Source organism: Merops nubicus, unplaced genomic scaffold, assembly GCF_000691845.1.
Source record: "Merops nubicus isolate BGI_N331 unplaced genomic scaffold, ASM69184v1 scaffold5910, whole genome shotgun sequence".
Taxonomy (NCBI): domain Eukaryota; kingdom Metazoa; phylum Chordata; class Aves; order Coraciiformes; family Meropidae; genus Merops; species Merops nubicus.
Genome location: NW_008584741.1, coordinates 52,048 through 78,412, shown reverse-complemented (window position 1 = coordinate 78,412; position 26,365 = coordinate 52,048). Strand labels below are relative to the sequence as shown.

General features: G+C 38.0%; 1 protein-coding gene across 1 annotated transcript in view; it reads right to left on the bottom strand.

Moving 5' to 3' along the window:
• SHC3 (SHC (Src homology 2 domain containing) transforming protein 3) overlaps positions 1 to 26,365 on the bottom strand; it is a 56,315-nt gene that overhangs the window by 9,914 nt on the left and 20,036 nt on the right. Inside the window, exons 2-6 of the mRNA XM_008945162.1 lie at positions 25,121 to 25,191; positions 12,688 to 12,751; positions 10,068 to 10,187; positions 6,896 to 6,949; positions 2,705 to 2,756 (exon numbers count right to left, since the gene is read on the bottom strand). Of these exons, the coding sequence (XP_008943410.1) occupies positions 2,705 to 2,756; positions 6,896 to 6,949; positions 10,068 to 10,187; positions 12,688 to 12,751; positions 25,121 to 25,191 (361 nt within the window). The remainder of the gene's footprint in view (positions 1 to 2,704; positions 2,757 to 6,895; positions 6,950 to 10,067; positions 10,188 to 12,687; positions 12,752 to 25,120; positions 25,192 to 26,365) is intronic.

The following is a 26,365-nucleotide window of genomic DNA, read 5'->3' as shown; positions in this document are numbered from 1 at the left end:
CTTTAATAGAAAAATGAAAAACTGCATTTTAGTATCTGCCCAGTGTCCAGCTCAGTGGAATCAAGTGCTTTGGACGCCAATGTCCTACAAGTAGGGGTTGGTCATGACATTTGTGTGACATAAGTTTAGATAAAGCAATATATGGCAACTAAGGAGGTTTAGGAATGATTTCTCAGAGGCTGATCTGCTGGACCAACTTCTGAAATCGCTGGAATAAAGGGCCAAGAAAGCCTCCAGACCACTGCTGGCAGCAGTGAACAATCAGTCTCCAGATAAGGTGTAGACTTACCGCCATGAACATGGACCAGAAGTAGTAAGTCTATGAAAGCTCTAATTTTTGGTTTCTGTAACTAGCACAAGGATTTAAAGAGGCTACATTACTCACTGCTAAACTTGTCTGGAGCTGAAATGAAGCATGAGTCATTAAGTAGCTTTAGTAGGTGACATAATAAGTAACCTGTTTCCTTGGATACATGAGCAGACTTTCAGTAGACAGGAGATATGCTTCTTGTAAAAGTATCACACAGAGATGATTTCTTGTGAGTGTTACAGAAGAAGAAAGCCAGCCTTTTACTTGCTAGATCAAGAATATAAAGCATGAAGCTTTTCAGTCCTTGGGAAGGAATTAGTCTAAGATGCAAGTGAAAGCTACACTACAGTATTAATGCTAGTATCAGTAACAGCAGCAGTAACAATCATTACTAGATACAGAAGTAAATTTGAACGTGCTTTTAAAGTAATTCGCAGATAACACAAAGACTGACAGAATGGCCAGTGATGGTGAAAGAGGGCAATCCAGATTCCTTGGTAAACTACACCTTTTAATACCGGTCACATACAGAGTCACGGATCTGCAAACTGATCTGCAAACCATTGATATATGTACACAACTGGGGAAAGCTTCCATTGAAAGCTGTAATGCAGAGGGCTTAAAGACCACAGAGTGAAAAAAATTTCACATGAGATAACAGTGACTCACTGCAGCAAAAAAGGGCTTATGAGAAACTGGCTAATGACAAGGACGAAAGCAAGTAAGAATAGGAAGGTCCAACCTCTGTTATAGGTTGCTGACATTAATACTACATTACTCCAAACAATAACAGGTATCATCTACCTTTTTAAAACATGTGCAGGAAAAATGAAAGAAAGAGGAACAGAAATTATCTGAAGCACGGAGGATGGGCGCTGCAACTGGAGACCTATGGTGTTCAGTCTTCCACGTTTCCTAAAGAAAACTGAGAAATTCCTTGAACTAAATACACCACAAGAATGCAATGCCAGTAAGTGGATGACTCCTTGATCCAGAGTAGACTAAATCAACAGTGAACAGCGATAGGAAGTTAAATCTACACACATTCAACTTAAAAATAAGGAATATAGACCATGGAACAATTTTTATATAAAATTCACCCACATGCGAACAGAAAACATAGCATAGGGCTCCTTCAAACCCTACGGTGCAAACATCTAGTCTGCAGTGCTGGTCTACTACATTGCCACTGAGATCCCTCAGAACATTTAAATCAGTCTCCAGTTTAGCAGAAGGGTACTGCTAAAACAGGCAGGGTGGAGAGCAGCCCATCACCAAGCAGTCGGAGCCTTTCTGATGGGGGACACATGATGTTGGAACATAATAAGCACAACAAAGAACAGGACTATCTCCCTACCTCCCACTTCCCATAAGTTTTCTAGTTGTTCCACTAATATTCAGAGTATTAGTATGTTTAGTGCGGGTATTATTCATGAGTTAACACTCTCAAGTCTGGACATCTCTGCCCATGGACACAACAGACTGCTGAGGCATCTGAAAACATTCGAGAAGACAAATTACGGAAGCTATTGATTTAGTTGAGCCTATAGTAAAGGTGGAAGCCCAGAGTTTGTAGGGCTGGCATTTTTTTTTAGTTAAAAGTGTCTGAATTCTGCAAAACTCCTGTTAGGAGTGCTTGAGTCCTTTTTGGAGCTTTTTTTTTTTTTCCCCGTTATGAATTTATAAATCATAACTAGATTCTCAGGTATATTATACAATATTTTGCATCTAGCATTAACATCTAGTGATGTTAAGTGCTAGATGCATTACAAGGAGGACTGTTTTCTGTACATGTTATTTCAGACTATAATTTACACTTTTTATGATTTATTTTTATTTTGGAGAATCTGAACTGGATCTTAGTCTTTGAGGGCTATCAACAAGAGGTTTCCTGTTCATGACTCATAAAGCAATACAACCTTGAATAAAACTTCACTGAAAATGAGGATTACAGCCTCCAGCAAGCTGACTCAAAACATCATTATTTGGTAAACTATCTGATTCTGACATGTACTAAGAAGCCTGAACAGATTCAGCTGCCTCATCAAAGGATTTAATCAGAGGATTCCTTAGTTCTTGCATCGTGATTTCACATAGGTAACAGTTAACTGTTGCCTAGAAGCTCACACAGCCAGGCAAGGCAAGTATTTAGGAGATTAAGAGAATTAAAGTGGTATTTGGAGACGGACTACAGGCAAGACCTGTCTGAAGTTTGAAAACCAACTTGCACATGACTGTTCCTTATTGCTTTCAATGAGTCTGTCAAAGGCAATCTTTTCATTGGGCTATCTTTATTTTTTTTCTGCAGAAAAAAAAAAATCGACTGAATTATACCATGAATAATTTATGCTTCTCAAAGGAAACAAAAATGCCAAATAGGTATTTCTAACTTACCTCTCCGATTAACAGGATCCTTAGCAACATAAGCAACATAGTCAGTTGTATCCTGTCAAAAAATTGAGAGAACTACAATGAATGCACAAAATATTTGCACTGATCATAGCAAAAGACCACAGTCCAGAGTATACAGATTCCCATGGGTAGAGCCTCAAATGACATGTTGTACTCTACAGTTGAATACTACCTAAATCCCATAAAAAACTTTGTAGGTTTTGGTATTGATCCCACCACTTTGCTTTCTTCAGAGTGTGATTTCTTACAGTAGAACTTAAAAATCTCTTCCAAGGCCTTTGAAAATCAACTAAACAAATATATTAGGATTTGGATAATTTAAGAGGAAAAAGAAGTCCTCATCTTCAAACTACCCACAGATTTTGATTGATAACGTGAATAACCAACTGATTCTGTGGCAGAAGGAGTCGGAGTAACAGCCTGCACCCCAAAAATACTGAGCAATGGTGTTTATTCATGTGTGATAAGCACACGCATTTACTGACTATAATGCCATGTGGTACAGAGGTGCTCAGCCACTGCTTGGCTGTGACAAGCAGTATCCCAGGACTCTTCTCCACTAGCCCACGGGCTGCTTGCAGCTATTCCTGTTACCACATGCCAGGTGGATTTTCTGTAAAGGGCAGGCTGACAACTTTTGGGATTTTTTGCTTGCTCTCTTGCTACCCTCATTCTATTGTTCACAAGCAGTGCAGACTTTTATCATTATGCAGATGGAACACAAAGGCTAGTGCTTATGGGAAACATTAGGTTAGCTGGGACATCTGAAAAATGCCATATATCCTTGATGCAATCAGGAATTCCAAGTTAGATCTGCTATTTTCTGATACGCCTGGCTAGTCAGGTATAGCTAGACTTAACTGAAGTATATTTAAGATACACTATAGCTGGCTGCATAAGTATACCCAAAGCCTTTACAAGTGACTCATCCAAGACCATTAATAATTATGTCAAGATCTAATGTCATAATAAACATCAATATTCTGTTAAAAGATAGACTCCTTTAGTGGAGTCTACCACCTCCTGCCCAGCACAAATCACTGTGCTGCAATTCCTTCCTAAGGAGAGGACACAGGAAATGAAGAAGCACATTCATTCATGGTTCTAGTGACAGATGTGCAATTGTATCACTTAATGCAGTACTGAAAGATACTCAGACACAGTAGTAATGAGGTAGGTCTGTAAAAAAATGCTGAGCAGAGAAGAATAGCCCTAGCATTTTGTCCAGTAACTTCTTAAGCACCCAGTGACATAGTGTCTGGGCAACAATTTGACTGGAAGTAACAATGCATATCAACAAATAAAGGGACAAGAAAAGTGGCTATGTCTACAGTAGCATATAAAACAGGGCCAAAGTAAAGGCCTGAGAGTTGTCCATGCTGTTTAATTGTTACTAATCTCCCTTGCCTAGCTGTGCTAATTTCCTTTGCCATGCTCTGAAACTCTCTGAGGGACCAGCACATGGTGAGCATCAATCCCTAGATAGCACTATGAGGGAAAAGAGTGAGTGTGTGGATGAAATTGCACTCTGCTACTTAGTTTTGAGGCCAGAAAACAGGCCACAGATAATATTGTTTACTACTACAGATATAAATAATGGATACTTTTATGCCTAAGTAAATCATAGACCCATCTCATAGCTAGCGTGGGTGTGAGAGACTGGCATCACCTACTATTTACTTCATCCAAAGCTCTCAGATTCAAGTTGTCTATGAAAAAAACATTAAGGTGGGCACATTTCACAGTGTCTAAATTAGAAAACTCCCATCAAAATGCTATACAGGGCTCAGCTGATGCAGCAAAGTGGTCCCTGACATTGAAGGACTGAAGATAAGTATGAATAACCTATAATTTTTGCCTCAAAGAAATTGCATTGCAATGTTAAAATTTGGAGGTAGAGCTGAAATTGAAAAACTACTGCCTTCAGGGACCTCTGAGAGACCTGCCTTATTAGACGACATAAAATCCACCTCTGTGTAATTTCAGCAGGTGTCTTCAAAAACAGATGTCTTGTGTAACAGCCTAGAAACAGCCACCTGAAACAACTACAGATTAAAATTGTTCAGTGTTTCATAAGGTGGGGCTGAAGAGAGCTAAAAGAGATCCAGAACACAGTTTTGGAAGTGAACTAAAAGTTATTCCAAAACAGTGTGTAAAAGGATTTGGTGGAGAGATTTTTAAGCTGCCATGCAGTGAGACAGCCCGAAGCTTACTCACTGCAAAAATATTTGCAAAGGAGAATATCGCAAAAAAGGCGCAATATTTTATTTTTTTTATTTTTTTTTTTTAGCACAAAGATGTAGCCAATATCCAGAGCAGAAAAGTGGACAGGGTGATAACTAGGGGCAGTCTCAAACTAGGGGCAGTCTCAATTCTAAATAAACCAAACTTCAAAATTCAGTATAAAGGAAGTATTTCCTGAAAAAAAACATGGGCACAAATCTGGGCTGCTAGTTCAGTGTGGCCTTTCTCCATCCATTTTAAATCTCATGTGAGGTGATGAGTTTATGGGCTAGAACCCAGCTGTGTTTGAGGGATGCAGTCCTTTACCAAGTGGCAATCATTAAAGGCTGATGAAAGTTGTGTCTGGGTGAACCTCAGATAGGTTAATAAAGCTGTGACTTAAATCGCATCCGTGCATCTTGTCTTCTTCCATGTGCATACAGGAGAAAGGAACCACCTGCTTTATGAACAAGCTCTTGAATAAAAGTTCTTCCCGTTTTAGCTCTCTGAGACAAGCCTGTAGAGCATCATTAGATATGCATATCTACCTTCTCCACCCCCAGAATGAGATCACCATGCAGTGGTCTTACTGGGAATGCAACTTTACAGTTTCAGTGTCTCTTGTAAGCTACCTTACATCATGCAGTTTTATTTCTCTGGTAGTTCACTGACTCAGTAGCATGATTTTTATCTCTAAAACATTTGGAAGTGCTTGTTTACTCCAAATCCAATCTCGACTGCTGCTCCTCTCATCTTCACTGGTAAACCACTCTATCAGTGGGCAGCATGCAATGGTGTTTCCAGGACTTAGCATTTGGGATGGCAGATGGGGAGTGAAGAATCTTCTTACGGAGGCAGGGAACTGTGCTAATCACTCCACTGCCCACTTCAGGAATTGTTCATTTCAGGATCCATTGCAATCTGTGTATTTCAAAGCTGCTGTTGATCCACTTTTGTTCCCCAAATTATGATGATATGGTGTCCCTTTTCCTTCTGAAACTGAACTGAGCTGAGCAGAGCTATACTAAGACTAAAGTTTGCCCTTACATTTCCTGAGGATAGTGAAATGAAGAGACAGAGTGCAAATGCTCTTCAGCTTAACAGAGTTGAACTGAGAATTAACTCACAAAGCAGGCTAGAAATTATCTTACCTGTAGTGCATGACTGATAAATGACAGATAGTTCTAAGATGGAGGAAAAGGCAGACTCATTCAATTAATCTATGTTTAAATGCTTTCAAATCTCTGAGGTAAGAGGTAAGCAATGGTTTATGATTCTTTCATGATTCTCCCACTGCTTCCTGGATGACAAATACTTTTTAAGCACATTTAATACACCTTTGGATGGACTGCTTATAAAAACAGGGAATAGCACAACAAGCAGGAGGCTGTCCTTTGATCTAAGTAACCACAAGTGTAAGTGTATCTGAAAGCTCTGCAAAACTAGAAAGAAAGATCCAGGCTTTTCCTAAAGCTTGTCTTCCAGTTGCCTGAGTGTAGTGAATATATTTGAAGGCAATATTTAGCATATTCTTATCAATGCACACATAAAGAGGAGAAGAAAAAGACATAAATGCATGCATTGCTATAAATACAATTGCAGCATAGTCTGTTACTGTAAAAAGTACAAAATAACAGTCAGGACAAAAATTCACATGATACCCATATGACTATACTACATTACTCTTAAAACACTGCTTATCAGTTATTATATGAATGCTCACAGCCCTTTGATATGTTTTTAATCATTCAAAGAGGGGGATTAATGACTGCTTGTCAGTCAATTCCCTCAAAAAGAGTTTGATGGCAACAACCAAGAAGAATTTATGTAACAAGAAACAGGAGCTATTTTGGTTACATTTTCCTTTCAGTAAGCTATGCAATTAGATTTTTTCACACAGCCGTCATAACACCGTACCTATGTGGAGGAAAGCTTTAAAGAAATGCTTACCGGATCACCTCCAGATGCAAAGGAAATAGACTGCATATGGTGATTTGCAATGATCTGTATGGATCAAAAAGAATACGCGTGAGTCAATATGTTTTCTTACAGTTTATCCTTTTGATTCCTTTTTTTTTGTTTGTTTGTATAGGGATGAAACTCTAAAACCAGGACCAAAGTTACCTCTGTATTTCACCTACAGGGAAGACAAAGAGTAGCATGGTAATATGAATAAACTTAAGGGTGAATCTATCTGGTTTAGTGTTCTTCAAAACGTAGCGAGACACAGCAAAATTGCTAAATGTGCTCAGAAGTCCAGCAGATCATACAGATCTGTCATATAGTATCTTTGTAGAAATTTTAAGCTGATAAAGCTCACTTTCTTTGTTACAGATAGTGATGAATTGAGCAAATGATCCTATTCATCAAAATACTTTTCTGCTGATGCCACTCTGGCGAAATCAATGAAATCATGCCAATCTGCACACCAACTAAGGATACTAACATTGCTTCAAATACCTGCTGTGACATTTTATGTTTCAAACATAAAATGCATGTGCAATGTGCAAACAGAATTTTGAATCTTGCTGCAGTGTAACTTTGTGGACAAAATCTCAGGAATACTTCAGGGCAGTTGAAATCCAATTTGTTTATGTACAGTTCAAACTAATATGATATTTCTTTGGGACAAGACAAATTGTCATGACCCTCTCATACAAGAAGAACAGTTCATGAACCTCTCATACAAAGAGAACAGCTCTGCTTCATTGCTATTCTGAGATATAACTTATGAAACCTCTTTAAAATGAAACCATGTAACAACCAGGAAAGAAACAGTCATTTGAAAGAAAATTTCACTTGATCATTTGAGTCACAGAAACTAGGCCAAGGAATTTGTCTGGTATAGGACAGGCCCCTTATTTAGTGCCTCAGAGCATGTGATAATAGTCATTTGTATCTTAATTGTTCACTTTGCAGCAGGTACCACATACTTTAGAATACCATTTTGGTGGAAAAAAAGAGGCTAAAAAGATATTCTCTGGGCTGTTTTGTCCATCCTGCATCTTAAAGACCTGAGCTAGTAACTATCGTCCTTGGAAAGAAGAAAACCTGATATGCATTACTGTGGACAACTATTTGTAGTGTTTCTTTCATGTAAACAGTACTTCATTCTGAATACTCCTGCTTGTACCATGGCAGCCTCTGAATATGTGGTTTATTTTTAAGTGTTCAGTGGTGAACCATCGTTCTTTTACTCATCAGAGAAGACTTCCTTCTCCTTTTCCATTAAGGAAGTGATCCTAACAATACAGAGGAATTAGTGAAGAATTGTTACACATTTAATATTGTCACTATCTTGAACTGTGCAAATAATCCAATCTTTTAGCTCAGCATCATAAAAAAAAAAAAAAAAAAAAATTTCAGATTGCCTCAGAACTTATTTTTCCAAATTTTAAGAAAATTGAAAAGTGCTGAAACCATCAGTTCAAGTCAGACACCTTTTCTAATTCCACAAAAACAGTCTAGTTTTAGGTAAAGGTGTTTCATCTCCCTCTCACCATATAAAAATACTGAAACAAAGCATAGCTAATTATCAACATATTTCATCACTTAAAATGAAATTATTCACTAATGTTGGCACGTAGTTTAGAAACATTTCAGTCTACCCAAATCTGAATTTTAAACAAATAAACAAAACAAAACAAAGTCATCTTGCACTTATCTCTGCTTAACATGTTCACAAAACTGTTGTGCAGAAACACCTGCAACTGCTTTCCTGCTACTCCTAGGGCCAACAAGTGTCTTGTCTTTTCTTTCCAGCTCCTCTGAGAGAAAGAGGCTGTTTGTTAGACAAGTTTACAGTCAGCTTCCTGGGTGGGGCCTCAAAGGGCAAAGCTGCTGAGCCATGGTTATTTTCAAACCGAATACTTGGCACAAAAAAGAAACAAGGGAGACCACAGCTAGACACAGGATCTCTGAGAAACCAGACATTTCCCAGGCTTGCAGCACCCAGAGCAAGTATATCTCAAAAAGAATGATGTGACAGAAAGATAAACAGTTTTGTCAACTCAGAGAAAAGGCAAGATATCTAGGAGAGGATTCTTCCCTGGGATAAATACTTTTTACTCTATTTCTACCCCGATGCCAGCTGAAAACCAGGCAGCTTTCGGGGTTTGGCACTTTTTAAACAGTTTTGTAATTAACATCAGGTTCCTATGCTTCTGACTGGGGGCAACTGTCCTTATGAAAGTACTGCTGTATCGACTCCATAATAAGGCTACTGCAGTGAGCCATAATGCTGCTCTCACAGTCTCATACTCACTGCAGAAAATTATGATGTATCCTAAGTAAGGGTAAGAATTAGGATAAATAAATGAAAATATAAAAATAAACAGCAAGCTTTTTTTAATACAGAATGTGTATATTCTTTAATCCAGAGGCTCCTAAGGCCAGCAAAATTTCTTCTTTTTTGTTTTTTTCCCAGCTGTATCTGGGCAGAAAGTTGTGTGCCCTAACACAATTTGTGGTTCACAGCAAATAGCATAGCAGTGACGACACATGTCTGTCTGCTTTCCCTTTACATACAACCCGAGCAAGGATTTCTCTCATCTCGTACATCATTCACAATTCACTGCAGCGATTCCCCAAAGTCTGTCTGTACCTTCAGTACACTGAAGAAGAAATGCGTGGCTTGAAAAAAGGCTGCCTCATCCCTCTAAAAGACTGTGTTTCACTGCGCTGCAAAGTGCCTAAGGCTGTATTTCTAGCAGCAGTGAAGGAATAGATTGCCCTTTAAGGTTGTAAATGGGAAGAATGACAACAAAATTTGGGATCGGCATACAGTTCTTTAGGCACTCCAAACGTATATTCCTTTTAACACTCTGAAAATGTGTAATTGTACCCAACAAGAACTCCCACAACCAAAAAATGCCATTTCATGTTGCAGGTCTTCTAAGAGCAAAGCTGAGCTACCTGAAACATGGCAAGAAGAAAATAATACATCAAAGCTATGCTGAATACTGGAATAAACTATGACTACTACTATGCTTTATATCCTGTTTTCATTCATTTTATACATATTATTGAGGAATAATATCCTTGAGCAGCTGAGGCAGACAAGTAATTGTGCAGTACAGTGTTCATCGAAAGCCTCACAAATCAATATAGCAGTCACACTCACCTGTTTTGTATCTGGAGTCATTAGGTTTAAGCTGGTGGTGGAGATATTCAGCATTATGCTCATTCCTGCAAACTGAAGATTGCTTTTTCCCAAGATGCTAGAAAGAATTTTGCTTGGTGGCTGTGATGGGGAGGGGAAAAAAAAAAAAAAAGCAAAGCACATTTTTGCTCTTTATTTGGGATGATCTTCATTGTATGCAGGATTGGCTGTGTTCTTAAAGGTTTCTAAAAAGTTACTGACTTTTCAAAGATCATTTCACTGCAATAGCTGTTCGCATCTGGAGTTAATTTCTCATTTATACTACTAATCATCATTTCTAGGTGGGTATTCATCCACTCCTGGCCTAACAAAATAGCGGGCAAGGTCTCGTCTTCACCAACAGACCCAGTGAGAAGACTACAATGAGCGCTGTGATACTGATGTGATACTCACAAAAAGGTATACACAGTGTCATTCTGCTTGTAGACTTAGTAGCAGGAGGTAAAGCCCAAACACAGGCATTCTATTCTGGCACACGGTAAGCATCTAAAGTTTATTCCTAACTCAGAGAACAAGTACAAAGTGTTGGAATGTAATAAAGGGGTTGTAATAATATTGATAATTGTTTTAGGCCTTTCACTAGATGTTAGGAGGTTTTGTAGCAGTACAAGCTATGCTGCCAAAGCAAAATGCACAAACTTCTCAGCTTTGACAGCTATGGGGAACCACACAGCTACATAAGAGCTGCCTTACTCAGGTAACCACAGCCAGTACAAAATCAGGCAGTCCAGCAATAACAGACCAAGTCCTTCCACTCACTGTACTTGCACTGGTGAATATTTATGCTGGGCATTAGGATATAAAAGCAAAGCTGTGACTGAAGGCAATGTTCTTCTGCCACTGTACTTGCATTTGTCCAAAGCTGCCTGTAAGTTTCCTAGCAAGATGGACACACCTGTGCTTCTGTACTCCTTAAAGCTTACATATATTCAGTTTTAGCTTCTTTTCCTTCTGTTTAATTCATCAAAAGTACACTACTGCTTAGATGTAACAGTTGTGCTGCACTATTTTAGCTTCATAATGTTACAGAGCTAACATTTCACCAGCTTCTCTTTACACAAATCCTTTTGAATATTCTTATTTAATTTCTTTTCTTAAACCTTCATGATTCCTAGATTATGCCTAAGGATCACCTGCCCACAGTGTGGGAAAAGTGTGAAAACTTGGCCCCAAGAAGTACATGTAACCCTAACCAAATTCGCAAGCCACTAGTAGCAGAAACATGATGAAAGTACAGACTGGCAAAAGATATCTGTCTTTAATAATTATCTGAAATCTTAATGCTGGCCAAATTTTCTTCTCAGCCAGTACTTTAAAAACACTATTTATTTTCAATAGCTAATAAGCAACATTGCTTTTCAACCAACAATACAACAGTGTGTCTCACTAGGCACTTGGGACTCTGTTTAACCTACTTTTCCAATGGTATTTTGCTTTCCAAGGAAAAAGATATTTTTCCTCTTCATTTTCAGGTTTAAAAAAAAAATTAAAAAAAAAAAAAAGCACCTAGAAATGCCACTGAGACCAATTTGGTGGTGATGGTGGGAAACCACAGTCTTCATTTCTGAGACAATTTCTGATATGTTGTGATATATGTTGTCACATATGCCTTATTTACCGGCAGAAGATTCTTCATTGCAAATATGTGACCTTTCATCCCATCCCATTCTGCTAGGGTTCTGCCCAAATAGTGGAGCAGCTGAGGAAGCAGGTAGATCTTTTCCTTCACCTGCCCATTCTCCTCCTGCACCCAACAAGACACATAAGGACTATAATTAACTGATTTCTGTGCTCCTTTTGTTAGGGTCAGCATTAAATCCCAGCTTTGTTAGCAGGCTCCTAGAAGAGCAGGCACTGCAAGACTCTTGAAAGCCATCAGCGCAGAAGCTGAGCTGAGACTTTGTCCACTCCTTCCCTGCAGATCATACACAAGTAGGAATAAAAGTATGGTAATTACCATATCATGCCAGCACCCACTGAACCCGCTATGAGGGCTGGTCACCGAGTATCGGCCACATGTGTTTATGGAAAGAGGATAGGGAACAGAGGATCATCTGGTATGTTCTCTCCATTTCCAGAAACCTCTGATTTCCAAACTCATTAACTGTAACCAGTAGAGCTATATGCCAAGAACAGATCTAATCACTTTCAAAACTACATATATTTTTGGACTTTGCAATAGCTTCCAGCACCTATTTCCACATTTTAATCATGTATGTTATGATAAGGCATCCCTTTTTGTTTGTCTTAAGCTTTCCACCTACAATCTACAAAAGGAAAAGAAAAAGGAGATTTCTACATTAGGAACATAAAGGCAAGCCATAATATTTTTCCCAGAATAATATAAAGGCAAGCCATACTACGTTTCCCAGATACACTCATACTTCTAAATGCCTGTGAAAGCAGTTTCTGACCAAAAGGGCAAAAGGCAACATAGAGTGGGCAAAAACCAGACGATACTTTAAATGATTAATGATATGCAATTCCTAAAACTCCTTTCAAGTCACCTGCCTGCTGTGCCTTTTCTCCTGTGCTGAACTAATAAAATACAGTCAACTGAACTACAAGAAAAGACAAATACCTTTCTTTTCTTGAAGGCTCCTTTGGCACCAGGCATGGCTTCACAAACACAACTGATTGCTTCCCTGAAGAGATAGAAAAAAGCTTTATAGAAAATGAACGTGTAGGTTTCTTCATTATACTTGTGAAGTACTGGAAAAGAACAGCTTCAGACTGTATAACTGTTCACAAATAAGGATAGTAAGTGGGTCATTTAGCTCTCTTCTCAAGGCTAAAACAGGTGCCATTCAAATCTGGATCACTTCAGTGTGATGCAGAACACAGTAAATAGACAAAGTTAGTGTAAGGAAGAGTATCTTGAGAACTACAAAGGATAAAAACGTCTTCTTTCAATATTAAAAATACCTTTTCTCATCATAAATTAGAATATTTGCAATAATACCTTCTTCCATGTCTAATTTTTGTACCTTACTAAGCCAAGAGGAATGTCAGTATAAGACATGGTCTTTAATCAACATCGATTTACACCTTTTTTTAAAAAAAATTTTCTTCTACTGTGAGGGGTAGCAACTGTCATTTTTCTACTATATTATGAAGCTTTCCAAGCAAAACTAATACCATTAACATTTTGCTTCAGTTTTCTAATATTACTTCATTCTTCCCACTGCACTCAGGTCAAATGATAGAATTGCATGTTGCAAATGATTTTGAATTCATATTCTCTCACAGGAAAGTAACTGTACACTACTTGAGCCTTTTACACTACATTTCACCTAAAGCCATGCAATAACATATAACTGGGGGGAAGGGAAGGAGAAAGAAAAGAAAGGGAAGGAAGGGAAGGAAGGGAAGAAGGAAGGAAGGAAGGGAAGAAGGAAGGAAGGAAGGAAGGAAGGAAGGAAGGAAGGAAGGAAGGAAGGAAGGAAGGAAGGAAGGAAGGAAGGAAGGAAGGAAGGAAGGAAGGAAGGAAGGAAGAAAAAAACAGAATGGGAGACAATGAACTACAGGCTAAAGAACAGTTAATAAAAAACCTGAAATATCACCTTGATAAAATCATAGGTTAATTTAATTGCATGCCATGTACAGGATAATAGTTGAACTACACATTAGGTGAACACACAGGATCAGCAAGTGAGTCACAAGAGAAACATCATACATGTGTCAGCATTCAAGATATAATGGCTTAGCAAATGTCAGAGATTTATACAGTTGCAATCAGCAACAACTATATAGTTATGCCTATGCTATGCTTTTACCTAGGGCTCAATCTAAAGTTCAAATCACCTGAAAGAAATTGCATTAATTTATTATTGTTTTTCGGGGGTGGGTGGTTGCAGCAGGTTTAAAGTCCTGTCATTCTGAAGAAGCATGAAATTTATAGCAAGAGATGATCAAAAAAAGCCTTCAGGCACACAATACATTTTTCAGTTCTACAGGAGAGCTTGTTTGTTCTACAGCTTGTCTTCTTTCTCCTTTTTACCTTCAACTAAAACTGCTTATCTAATAAAATTGCCTCTCACTACAAACTCTGCCTTGCAAACACCCACAGACCACAACAGCACTCCATTTCACAGTTCAGCACTTGTATTTAGTTCCCACATTTATCACAATGCTTCATTGACTCCAAACAAGTGTTTTAGTTAAAGTAGCTACTAACTTTTCTTACAGAGCAAGTAAAAATCAGTTGGTTTAAAAGAGCAGCCCTGATGCCTCTGAGAAACAGAGCACAGCAAGCATCACATGCAGCCATCATCATAATACTGAGACAAAGGTTACTCCTGAAAATGTAATCAGACAAAAGAAACACTCTTCTCCATGAAAAATGGTTTTCTTTGACTCAGGAAAAGTGAACAGACATTATGTTATACTGAGCCATCCCTTCAGTCTTTCTACTATGCTAAAATTTGTGGTTTCCCATCTCTTTCTTGCACCAAACAAAATCCTTTGGAGAAAATGCAGTGTGAAGTCCAGGCCTTTGGCAGCCCACAGTCCACTGCTGTCTCTTAGACCCATGCTTCTATCTTCACCAGGTGTGTCTGATCTTTCTGGGTATTTTGACTGCAAGTTACTGATGCAGAGGCATCACCAGCACTTCATCCTTTTTGTCTCCTCCAGTGGTCTGTTTTTCCCATTGAGATTACACATAGATTTTGCCTCTCACAGAAAGGATTTGTATTTCAGAGATGTAAACTCTGCTTGAGGGATAAATTCATGCATAACTTCCTTTCTCTTACTATTTGCCTCCGCCATCTTATATCTCTAGCAGCAACATGGAGCAGGTAGGAAGAAAAGGGAATTTTCAGGCCACTGCACCTGACAAAAAATGTTTACAAGCCTGTAATTTTTCTGATGCAGGGCTGGGATTTGTAGAGGTTTGCTACCACCTCTTCTGCCTGCTAGCTTCTGATAATCAGACATAAAGTGTGTTACTCAACAGACTCATGTGACTCAAGGACCTTGTTGATCAAAACTGCCACTTGAGTGAAGGAGAGGAAATGCACCAGCTAAAATGGCCCAGGGCTGACAGTTAACAAGTCAGGCTTGGTCACTGTTCGCATGCCCTGCCTTGACAGAGTGGGGAAAGCACTAAGTAGCTGAAAACCTAGGATATACATCCTCTCAGTCTAACAAAGCACTATATATCTTTCAGCCATCTGTCTTCCTTTTAGTAAATTATCTCAGTTTTACTGAACTCAGTGTTCCCAAAGTCTGCAAGAAGACTGCAAGCGGGAAGAAGGACCTGGGGAAGGTGACAACTTATTGAGATAAAAGACATATAAGGCAGGACGTCTGAACTTGAATTGGACAGTTCTTTTAACCTTGGTTTTTGAAATTCTGTAAGTACTAAATGTACTTAAGCAACTGCAGTTGTTTAAATTAACAATGCCTTTGGTGAAAATGCTGGGAACTTCAGAAAAGATATTCATAGATCAGTTCTGCCTAGGCAAGGTCAGAACACCCTAGCAGCAACTCTTTGTGTACCTGCAACAAAAGGCACAGTACTTTTTCCTCTTGGGAGTTGAGGAGTCTTAAAAAAGTATCTGACAAAAAGAAGAAAAAGGATGGCTGCATATCTGCCACTGAACTGATACACTTTTTCCAGGGTCAGTTTTCTGGATCTCTCTTTTCAGAATATTATAGATCATTTGTGTGTCTTTAGATAGCTGGATGATGTGGAAAAGAAATCCTAAAGATGTCTTTTCAGCTTGCAATACCAGGCGGCACAGGGCAGATGTAAGATTTTTATTTTTTTTTTGCAGCAAAACCAATTTGCAAATGCCCCTCCAGTATGAGCATCTGAGCCATAAATCGAGCCCAGAAACAGATATTGCTGCTAAGTTGAGAGTTCTGTTAACTGACTTGTGCATACAACCACTTATCTGAGGAAGGCAAAAGCAGAAGGTCTGGACATAGCTGTATGGTTGAACAGTTGCACAGAGTTTGGAAAAGTTGGATGTGACTACATTTGCCTCCTTTCCAGTAAGAAAGTTATTTGACATAGACACACATTACACCTTCCTAAGCTACATGCTATTTCATTAGCTAGCCTCAGAGAAATACCAGTGTAGACTTATCCTGATCTCTTGCAAAATTAGCTACTGTGCTGTCTGCAGTAGGGACTACATGCCAAGTTCCAAATCTGTCCAAAAGTATTTTCTGCTTTGCAGATGGTCATACTGTGGAGTCATTTTCTTGGCACAAAACATGTTGTGTATTTTTAACATAATTGCACACAGATGTATCCAGTGAAAGGTTACAAATACACGTTTTCAAAGGCTGACCTATTCTGCCTTAAGTGACTTGACATGTGAGACAGAAAACAAGACATTTTATATTGCCATTTTGTTCCATTAAAAAGCCTAATGCCCTGATATTTCTCATAGCTTTAGTCATATTTACTCTGACTGTTATATAAAGTAGCCCACTCAGGAAGCTCAAACCTGTTCCTCTATGAAACTGCAGCACATGAAAATATCCTCCCTTGTGTTTTCAAAGATTTTTTTTTTTTTTTTGGCTATGATGCTACATTTTGTTGTTGCTGGTTTTAATTAACACAATTTAGTTGATCAAAAAACAGAATTCTGGAATTCATACTTCAGGGAAATGACAGGCACATACAAACAGCACAGATTTTCTTGACATACTTAGAAAAAGTATAGCCATCTCAAATACTGAGATGAGGAACAGTGACTAGTTCTATAGTTCTGTGACTAGATCCTGGAGTTCTCAAGTTCCTAGTGACTAGTTCCTATAGTTCTCAAGTTAATCTTTGCCACCTCCAAAGCACAGGGCTTTGCAAGCTATAAATACAGACATTTGAAGATGGAATTTTTAAATTAAAGCATGGCATACCCAGAAGAATTATGCAGAATTCTCCCCGTTATTTCTTAACAGTGTTATATTCCCGCCCGATTTTAAAAATAGTTTATAAATCCTTAACAATGTTATACCAGTATTCACTCATGAGAAATAAAGTCCATATTAAATACAAAAATAACCTGCTTCTGAAAAAGAACAGAGACCAGAAACACATTTTTAGAAATCCATTTAATAATTTTTTTTTTTTTTTTTCATTTGCAACATGATCAAAATGAGCACATGCTGTCTGAAGTACCACAGGGATCATTCATATTCTCTGAAAACTAAACCAGGATATTATTGTTTCCAGAACTTTAAACATCAACTGGCAAATTGACCATGTTTGGAAGATGTAACGCTGGAGAAGTAGCTAAGGAAAACAGCATGAATAAGAAGGGGAGGCCAACGTCGGTGTGGATGTGCGTACTACCATGAACTCATAGTACCATGCAGGGAGCACCCTGCGGGGGGTCCCCCTGGAAGTGATGCAGGGACCATGTCACACTAACCCAGCCGAAGTGAAGCCTGTTCCAACCACACAAGTGACAGAAAGCCTAGAAGAAAAGGTTTGTGGAATAAGATGTCAACAGATGTGGCACATAAGTTGTTGTCAATCATAAAGGAAGGAGATGATGACTCCTCCTCTTCTTCCCCTCAGCTCCTCATTTTGTTTCTTGAAACAGTTTTCTCACATGTAGAAAATCTACAAGCAGAAAATGAAAGTAAGCTAGCCAACTTCATTTTTGGTTTGTTGAATAAACTTCATACAGTAAAAGGGTTGGCTTTGGCAACTTAGACATAGAGTACCACGTGCTATTAGGTCTGTAGTATGCAATCTACCCTATGGTTGTTATTCTTAATGCTCCTGCATCTTCAGTGGGAGACTGACATTAATCTGCTAAAAGAAGTCAAGGTACTTGAGAGGACACTTTTTCTTTAACTGCCAAAGAAACTTTTTATCCATTGGTATAATCAATGACTGCTCTCTTCTCAGTATTTGTAGATCATCTAAGGAGTACTGGAAGAAATTTCAGTACAATCTGTACCTTCTTTTATAATATACAAGTAAGTTTCTGAAACTCAGTTTCATTCATCAGTAAGAGAGGCCTATCTGATCTTGATGACTACTTCTAATACAGTAGTTCTGAACAGTAGTTTTTTTTTTAGAAAGGTGGAGTGAAAAAGTTTATCCAGTACCACGTCATGTTTAGATATCTGTCTTCACTCTGTTCTTATCAAAGATGGAGCAAATGTATCCATTTTTTTCCTTATAGCTATAGCAAATGCATGCCACCAAGAGGCAATGCCAGAGACATAGAACTGCTTCTCCACTGCTGAGAACACAGTCATATTTATCTGCTATTAGCTATTACTTAGACTCTAACAATCTTAGTCTAAAATCTGGAGTACCTTGCAAAGAGGAAATAATAATCTCTTAAAATACTGTTGTAGATTTATGAACATAAATACGGTTATAGAAAACCTTGGTGTTGAATATACACCTACAAAAGCTTTCCATCTGCACAACCCTCCCATCTGTCAAGAACAAGGTCAATGATACCAAAAACTAAAGCAAAATTTACTTGGCAGTTTACATCTACTAGGTAGCTCAATCCTTTAACTTCTTTTGTGACTTTCAGTTTTCTTGCTACTCAACCTGGTCTCCAGCTGTTTGTCCTAGAAATGGTCAGGGAGATGGAAAGAGAGAAATTAAAACTGTCTTCTGTTGCTAAATCAGGATCACAGTGACCTCCAAACTGGGTCCAGCCTCAGGTCACTTACTATAGTATCTTCTCTCTCTCAGAGCTGCCATTAGCAGGTATTTCAAAGGAAGGCATAGGAAACTTTACAAAAGTAAAATGAAAAAATTTATTCTAACAAATATTTTTCTCTAACCCTTAATTGGCTTCATGTCCAAAGCAGATTGGAGATGGATATCTTAGCTTTTTTTTTTTTTCATTAGAGGATTAAATTTGTAACACTGGCCTTTTGACTAACCCCATAAAATACATGACATTTTATAAATATACAACCCGTATTTACCAAACAGGATTGTGACTGGACATTTCAAATGAGAGACACACAAATTCCTTATGGCTCTCTTTGTCTGTGTAATCAAGCTGCTAGGTTCTATTAGTAGAGGAAATTGAGAGTGTCACTGTTCCCAAGGTGCTAGGCAGTTAAGTTTGCATTGTGATTTGCTTTTAAAACCTGTTAAGGCTACTCTGCCTCAGTCCTGCTTCTGCAGAACCATGTGGAGTCACCAGCTTTCCAAAAACCCAGGGTACAGCTATACTCATAACTGCTTCCCTGACCATTTGACTTTTCTCTCTCCACCTTCCCCTCTCCCTGAGAGGCTCTTTGCTTTCTCACAAAGGCAAGTGGAATGGGGGAGCTCAACTAATTTCTCTCACTCATGCTTTGCATTACCACATATTAGTCAATTTAATCCAAACACTAACTAACATCTTCCTCATGAACACTGCATTGAAAATAAAAGATTTTAATGTTAAGCGTACAAACCCCTCTTTATTCCAACCTATTTCTGTGGTAATGACAGCTAAAGTAGCAAATGTAAATTACTCTCTGATAGTATCAGGTACTATAGTTGTCATTACTCTACTTTAAAGGTGTGCTATGTGAATTATAAAGATGTTCTATTCTGCTTGTGAGAATTTTGCTTCTGGGAGGAAGCACTGGTCAGCACCTTCTGCTTCCCAGAGCTTTGGCCATGAAATAACCATGCACAAGGAAAGAGGACTGTCATTCACATCCCCTCCTGCATGCAGCATATCCAGACTGTCATGCAGGTATGTATGTTCTGCTATCCCCTACACACCATACTCTAAGCACTATCCCACACCCAGAGTCCACATAGCAGAAAGCACCTTCACCTTCCAAGCAATAGAGCATCTTAAGCAGGTTGAATAGAGAATTCACTGCACATAACACGTTACCTATCTGCCTTCAAAAATCACAGGGGAAGCAGTCTTCCTTTTCAGTGTCTTCCATCTCTTTTTTCAGTGATGCTTGCTGACAGTAGATTTCTGCAAAGAATACAGATATTATTGAAACTAACACTATATCAACTCAACTTCATTCATATTGTTTAGCACTGGACTCAAATCCAGCTCTAAAATCTGGATTTCTACCTTCTCCTCTCCAGAAGCTTGAGATATTGGCATAAATAGATGACTTGGTTTTCACCATTAATAAAGTTCAGGCCACCGACCTGGAAAGGAATCTCTTTCAAATTGTTCAGCCCAACAGATTTCATGGAGAGGACTGGGATCCAAGTTTGGATTCAGGTCCACTGCTGAAAATGAAGCACTTCAGTACGCTGATCTACTTGCTATTAACATTGCATGCAATACAGTGTTTTCATCAGCACAGGGACGTGTGACTTTCTGAATTTGCATGCACTAAACTGATTGCATTCAATTAAATACCAATGAACATGCAGCCCTGTAGTCCAGTCACTGGTGTACAACAAACAGTGCATGCAACATTATTCTAATGCAAACACGTGCATAGCTACACTCATGCATACGACACAGTAGTCAAGAGTCATTAGACTATAACAGATCTAACAGTAAGCATACAAACATATTATATGAACTGCAAACACTGCATGTGTTGCAAAAGAATTTTACCTGTTGTTCTTTTTTTTTAAATAAACAGCCTGTGGTCACAAAGAGCCTGGCCACACAAGCTTAAGAGTAGTCTCTTTCTGTGACATTGACGGTGGGTTTCAGATGAACTTAGGACCACTTGCCATACGTGCTTAGCTCAGTAGTCTCGCATGCTAGTCCTCCTGTTCCTCTACTATGTTGAAAATGAAATGCTTCTGTTCATCTTGCTGCCCAATAAAGTCGTCTTGACTTCACATGTGTTACAAGAATTATCCATGGATAATTTATGTTGATACATGTGGATTCATCTGGCTTTTATTTGTCATTACGCGTAACTGCTGACCCTTGGTTTGTGCATCCATTAATTTGCTTGAGAAGTCACATAACATTATATTCATTACAGAAAAGAATAAAGACAATACAACTGATTAATACTACTCTAGTTCTCGTTTTTCTCCTGTAGTGAAAGAATCTTGAGAATTCCAATATGTAATAATAAAGGGGGAAAAAAAATCTTCTACAAATTGTACATAGCTAGTAAATTTTCCTCATACTAGATCCAAAATTAGGACAAAAATACCTTTTGCCAGGCATTCACCAGGGTTGTTAAGATCCAATGAAATGTATGACAAGTGAAGTGCTTGCTCACTGCTTTCACGTGAAGAGAAACATACTGCTGCAAGTTTTAACTTTTTAATTTAAAAAAGTGAAAAAGCAGAACAAAAACAAGCTACAGGCCAGGTTTAACAGTGCTAGATGGCACAGGCTGATTCTTCTCATGGCTGTGACAAGGAAAGAAAGACCACTGACCAGACTGTTTACGCTGTGGCTTCAATCTAGTTCCTGGAGTTGAAGTCACAGTTCTTCATTTGACAGACTGGTCCATGCATACACAGTGATATATACGCTAATAATGTATTCATTATAACAGCTGTGATTTTCAAAGCCATTCAAAATATCTGGACATCTTTTTCTTACTAACTTATTATTTTAAATGGGTGTCTAATTCACTAGATAACTCGAAATCTTAGCTAAATTTCTAAGTAATTTCTAAGTGTTCACCCAACAATTTAAGTGCCCTTTACAACCACTAATTCATTCAATCAGAGTCTTCTGTTACTGGAGCTAATAGTTTCTCCAAAATAATGCCCAAAGTCTGCAGCAGAACCAGAGACTACACACCTCACCCTCTCGTGACTGAGATACAGAAGTGTTTTTTCTTCTAGGAATTAGTGTTGCTCATTCTACTTTGGTGTCTTGTTCCTCCCCAGGGCTAGCAGAGAGATAAAGTGACATATGCAATAACTGCAATAACAGAATAGAAACATTAAATTTAGCATTCTTAATGGTTGACTTCCAATGCTTGTGCTTTGCAACATGGAGGAAAAGCAACGCTAAGAAAGCAGGCAGGGATAGGGATCTGATGCAGTGCTAGAAAAGGAGTAAGTGCTTTGCATGTGTCAGGCACAATGTGTGCTTTGTAGGAAGAAGCATCCAGATGTCCATGCTCAATCAAGTAACTTGGCTTATGTTTTCTAACTGTTCTTTAATTGTACTTAGAAAACACTGTGTAACACCAGAAGTCATACTGGCCTAAGACTGATCACTTTCTTCTCTGACTGGATTTACACAATTTTTGAAAAAATAACAGATTAAACAGGTGTGACACATGCAGTAGGATCAAATTGTAAAGTTATGGATCAGGAAGGGATCAGATCTGCCTTGACATCTGTTTCTCCAGTTCTGGGAAACACAGAGAAGTTTACACAGCCCACACTTTCTCAGTTGGAGCAGTCACAGCTAACATTATTAGAAGTACAGACCCAAGTCCCAGTCACACTCCACCACCAGTCATCAAGTTACAATAACATTTTTCTCACTGGTGGCAAGTTGCTGAGAATCACAGAATCATAGGATCATTTTGGTCAGAAAGGACCTTGAAGATCATTGAGTCCAGCCATTAACTTAACACTGACAGCCCAACACTACACCCTGTCCATGAGCACTTCGTCTACACATCTTTTAAATCTGGCCAGGGATGGTGACTCCACCACTTCCCTGGACAGCCTGTTTCAATGCTTGAGAACCCTTTTGGTGAAGACGTTTTTCCTCATAGCCAACCTAGATCACCCCTGGCACAACTTGAGGCTGTTATCTCTTGTCCCATCAATCCCAGTTCCCTCAGTGCAAGACTTACTCTCTAAGCCCTTCACCAGCCTCGTTGCCCTTCTTTGGACAAGTTCTGAGGTTCTCCAGAACCTCACTGTCTGTCTTGTAGTGAGGGGCCCAACACTGGCAATAGATGTACCTAAACAGAAATGTATGACATAGTAAACATATATGTAACTTTCAAATGCTTTTATTTTATTTGTAATCAAATGGCTCCACAGATCATTTCGTGCCAGGTGTCTTCTTAAGAGGGAATTGGTGCCTGTAATATCAGCCTCATTAATTCACTATATACTTTGCGGCCTGTGTTGTGTTTCTTAATGCATATGTACAAGTTAATTGCAAATGTGAATTTTAACAATTCCTTAATAATATTTTTGTAATAAAGACTAGGTTTGTATGTGAAACGCTATATGACAAAGCATGTGGATACCTAAGACATGCTATGGGGATTTCTAGAGCCAGATAAAGGAATGAAATGCAGATTAAGAGGCTAGATCCTGATTCAAAAGTCACTTAAAAGCTCCTACTTCCAAAAAGTTTTAGATCATGAACTACACAAGCAGAATGATGATTCTTCATTGGTTTATGATAAACAGAAAATTGCAAATGCAAAATAATAAGTAAAACAAGAAGATATGGCTTCCTGCGTGAAAAAAAATATCCTATTTTCTATATGTGGTCAGAGGAAGACAAGCCAAGAAAATGCCCAGTATGTAGTCAAATATGCAGAAAAAAATATAATTCCAAGTATGTTTCACAGTAAAAGCCAAGAATGATTTTTGCATTGAAAGAACTATAAGACAAAGATATTTTTCTGGCGCAAACCATATTGCTTTAGATCAGCAAACATGCTTAAATATTAATGGCAGAGTTGTGCCTTTAAGCTAGATAGTAAGAAAAGTGCAACACAATCTAATGAAGGCATATAGTGAAAGAGACTGTGCAGAAAAATAAGGCCAAATTCTGTTCACCTTCAGGTATAGAATACAAACCAAATAACTATCATAACTGTTTCATAAGCCAGCAACATTTAACTTCCAAGTGGTAAACGTAATTGTGGTACCTGCATTGGTAATACAAGTCTGCTTAGACATGCAACCATTTTAAAGGTCACTGCTGCAAATACCACAGAAATGCACAAGATGAGTTTAAAAAAGTACAGTAGTAAAATTCTCAAGTGCTTCCACAGTCTAGATTGCCTGAAAAACAGAATTCTTGCATTTGTATGTCCTTGTGCTTTTGCACCCTTTATCAACAAAGTATCTTGACAAATTAATGATTAACATTTTGTCAGAATTTACAGTGTCAAATTCAAAACTGCTGTATGCAAATGTAACTCAAACTCAATGCATATAGACCATACAATCAGCATCCAAGCCTAAACAGAAGTAATTTCTCTCATCTAAGAGAATAAATATTTAGCTGTCTATGGTACGAAATATGGTTTATCATAGACCATCAGCAACGATAAGACACCTCAAAGAGGTGAAATTCAAGCACTGTATGCAGTCATATCACTTTATATGTGTTCCCTTGGAGAGGATTACATCATTATTTCAATGCCAGAATTTGAAAACATGGTCTCCAGTTGTTAAGCGACACCAGTGCTATAGTCCTCTGGAATCAATGAGCTCAGCTTTTCAACTGAAAATGCCTACAAAACCCTATTACTTGTGGTTCTCAGAAAAGTCTCCTAGAAAAAGAATTATTCGTGTACCCCTCCTAAGACAGTGCTGCATTTATGTGCTGCTCTTACAAAAATACCATGACAAGTTTAAAAGAACTGTAACAACAACCTAATACAAGCTTATTTTTTCTTATCTACAGTCTGGAAAAGGCAACATTCTTTCATTTGTTTCTGGTATGATCGTGATAATATATTTTCACTTATATCCTTTGTACAGTCAGTTTGTAACCTGACCTCTTTTCATAAGAAATTACTATAAATGCCTACAAACTTGTGGCTACAAACCAGCTCTCTAGACCAATTTTAACAAATGCATTATAGATTTAAAGCATATTCTAATTCTCACTGGCTTAAATGTGACAAAACTGGTAACAAGGTAAATGTCTTATTTAGCATAACAAGCCAGCAAAAATTTTCTAAAGCAGTGCCTGGAACATCAAATAATCATGAAGAAAATATCCTTTAAACATTGTTGGAGCTATATTAATACCAGGTGAAAGATTTACCTGTAAAAGCAACATTATAAAATGGATTTATGGTATTCAAAAATTATTTACTAAGTGTTTTGCCATCTTCCTGGCCTTTCCACTTCAGGGACACAACTCAGAAGTTAATTTAAAAAACATACTTGTATAAAGTCTTACCTTGCAATCTGTGTTCTAGTATTGAAGTCAAGAGATCTCATTGAGCGTAAGACTTCTATACATCCCAAGTACTGTAAGGGAAAAACAAACAGTTGGAAAATGTATTATAATTATTTTTGATTTCTGGGAGAAAATGCAGCTAATCAGTAAAACACGTTGTACTATTCTTAGTCTTACATTTGATTTATGCTATGTGTCAGGTCATTTTTTATTATTAATTTCTTATATGTTACAGGCTGCTTCCATAAACATTTTATTTCATTTAAGTCTCAAGTTTGGCTAAACATATGTCTAATCTAATCACTGTAATTCACCTAGTTCATAACGTGCTGATGTGCTTTTTTGTTTTCCTCTACCTTAATTGTTTCATTTTAGATATAAAGCTAAACAAAGTAAAAAAATAATACTAATGAAGAAGTAAGTGTGGTAAAACAAATTCATCTAGCACTGGTTAGCAGGAAATTCTTATTTAAGAGGGAGGAATCTAAGCCTCATTGAAACAAAAAAAAGATGGAAAGAAAAAAATCAGGGAAAGCTGAAAAGAGCACCAGCAATCCAAAGAGGATTCTTTAGTAACCAGCTCAGGGATAGATGGGAATTAGTTTTTTCATTAATGGCACCATATATCTTTCCGTAGGAAAACGCTAGCAAAATATACTAATAAACCATGCTGGGAGATGGCTTCAACAGGAACATTCAAGAGAGTAATGATATGAAGGTTAGCTAATATTAGGAAAAGATGAGAAATATTGAACCATGTTTCTGCTCAACATCTCTATGAAAAAGAGGGAGTACTATTAGAAAATATGTTAAAGTATAACAATATCTATCACAGAAGTGAGGAAAAACTCAGGTGAATCTTCTAGGCTTGCTTCCAAAAGTGGGCCTAATTTGCATGAGCTAAAGTCTACATGCAACTACAGCTCTTATGAGATATTTATAGAGTGGCTTGGTACAAACCAACTCATGACTGGCACATCCGAGTGCAGTACCTTTGCATGTAGGATAATTATTCAGCCACACATCTGAACTTTGAAAGCCGGGGAAAACATGGATAAGGGTTTACATAATGAGCCTGATGATGTTATTCTAGTATTGTGTTCTTTTATCAGCTTTTATATTCGATTTTATATCTATTTGCAGTGTAGTAAGATCCATTTCAGTATAAAACTAATGCAAAACAATCAAGTGAGGCCACTATTTCATGTCTGTTTATGAATTGTATTTATACTGAACAAACACTCT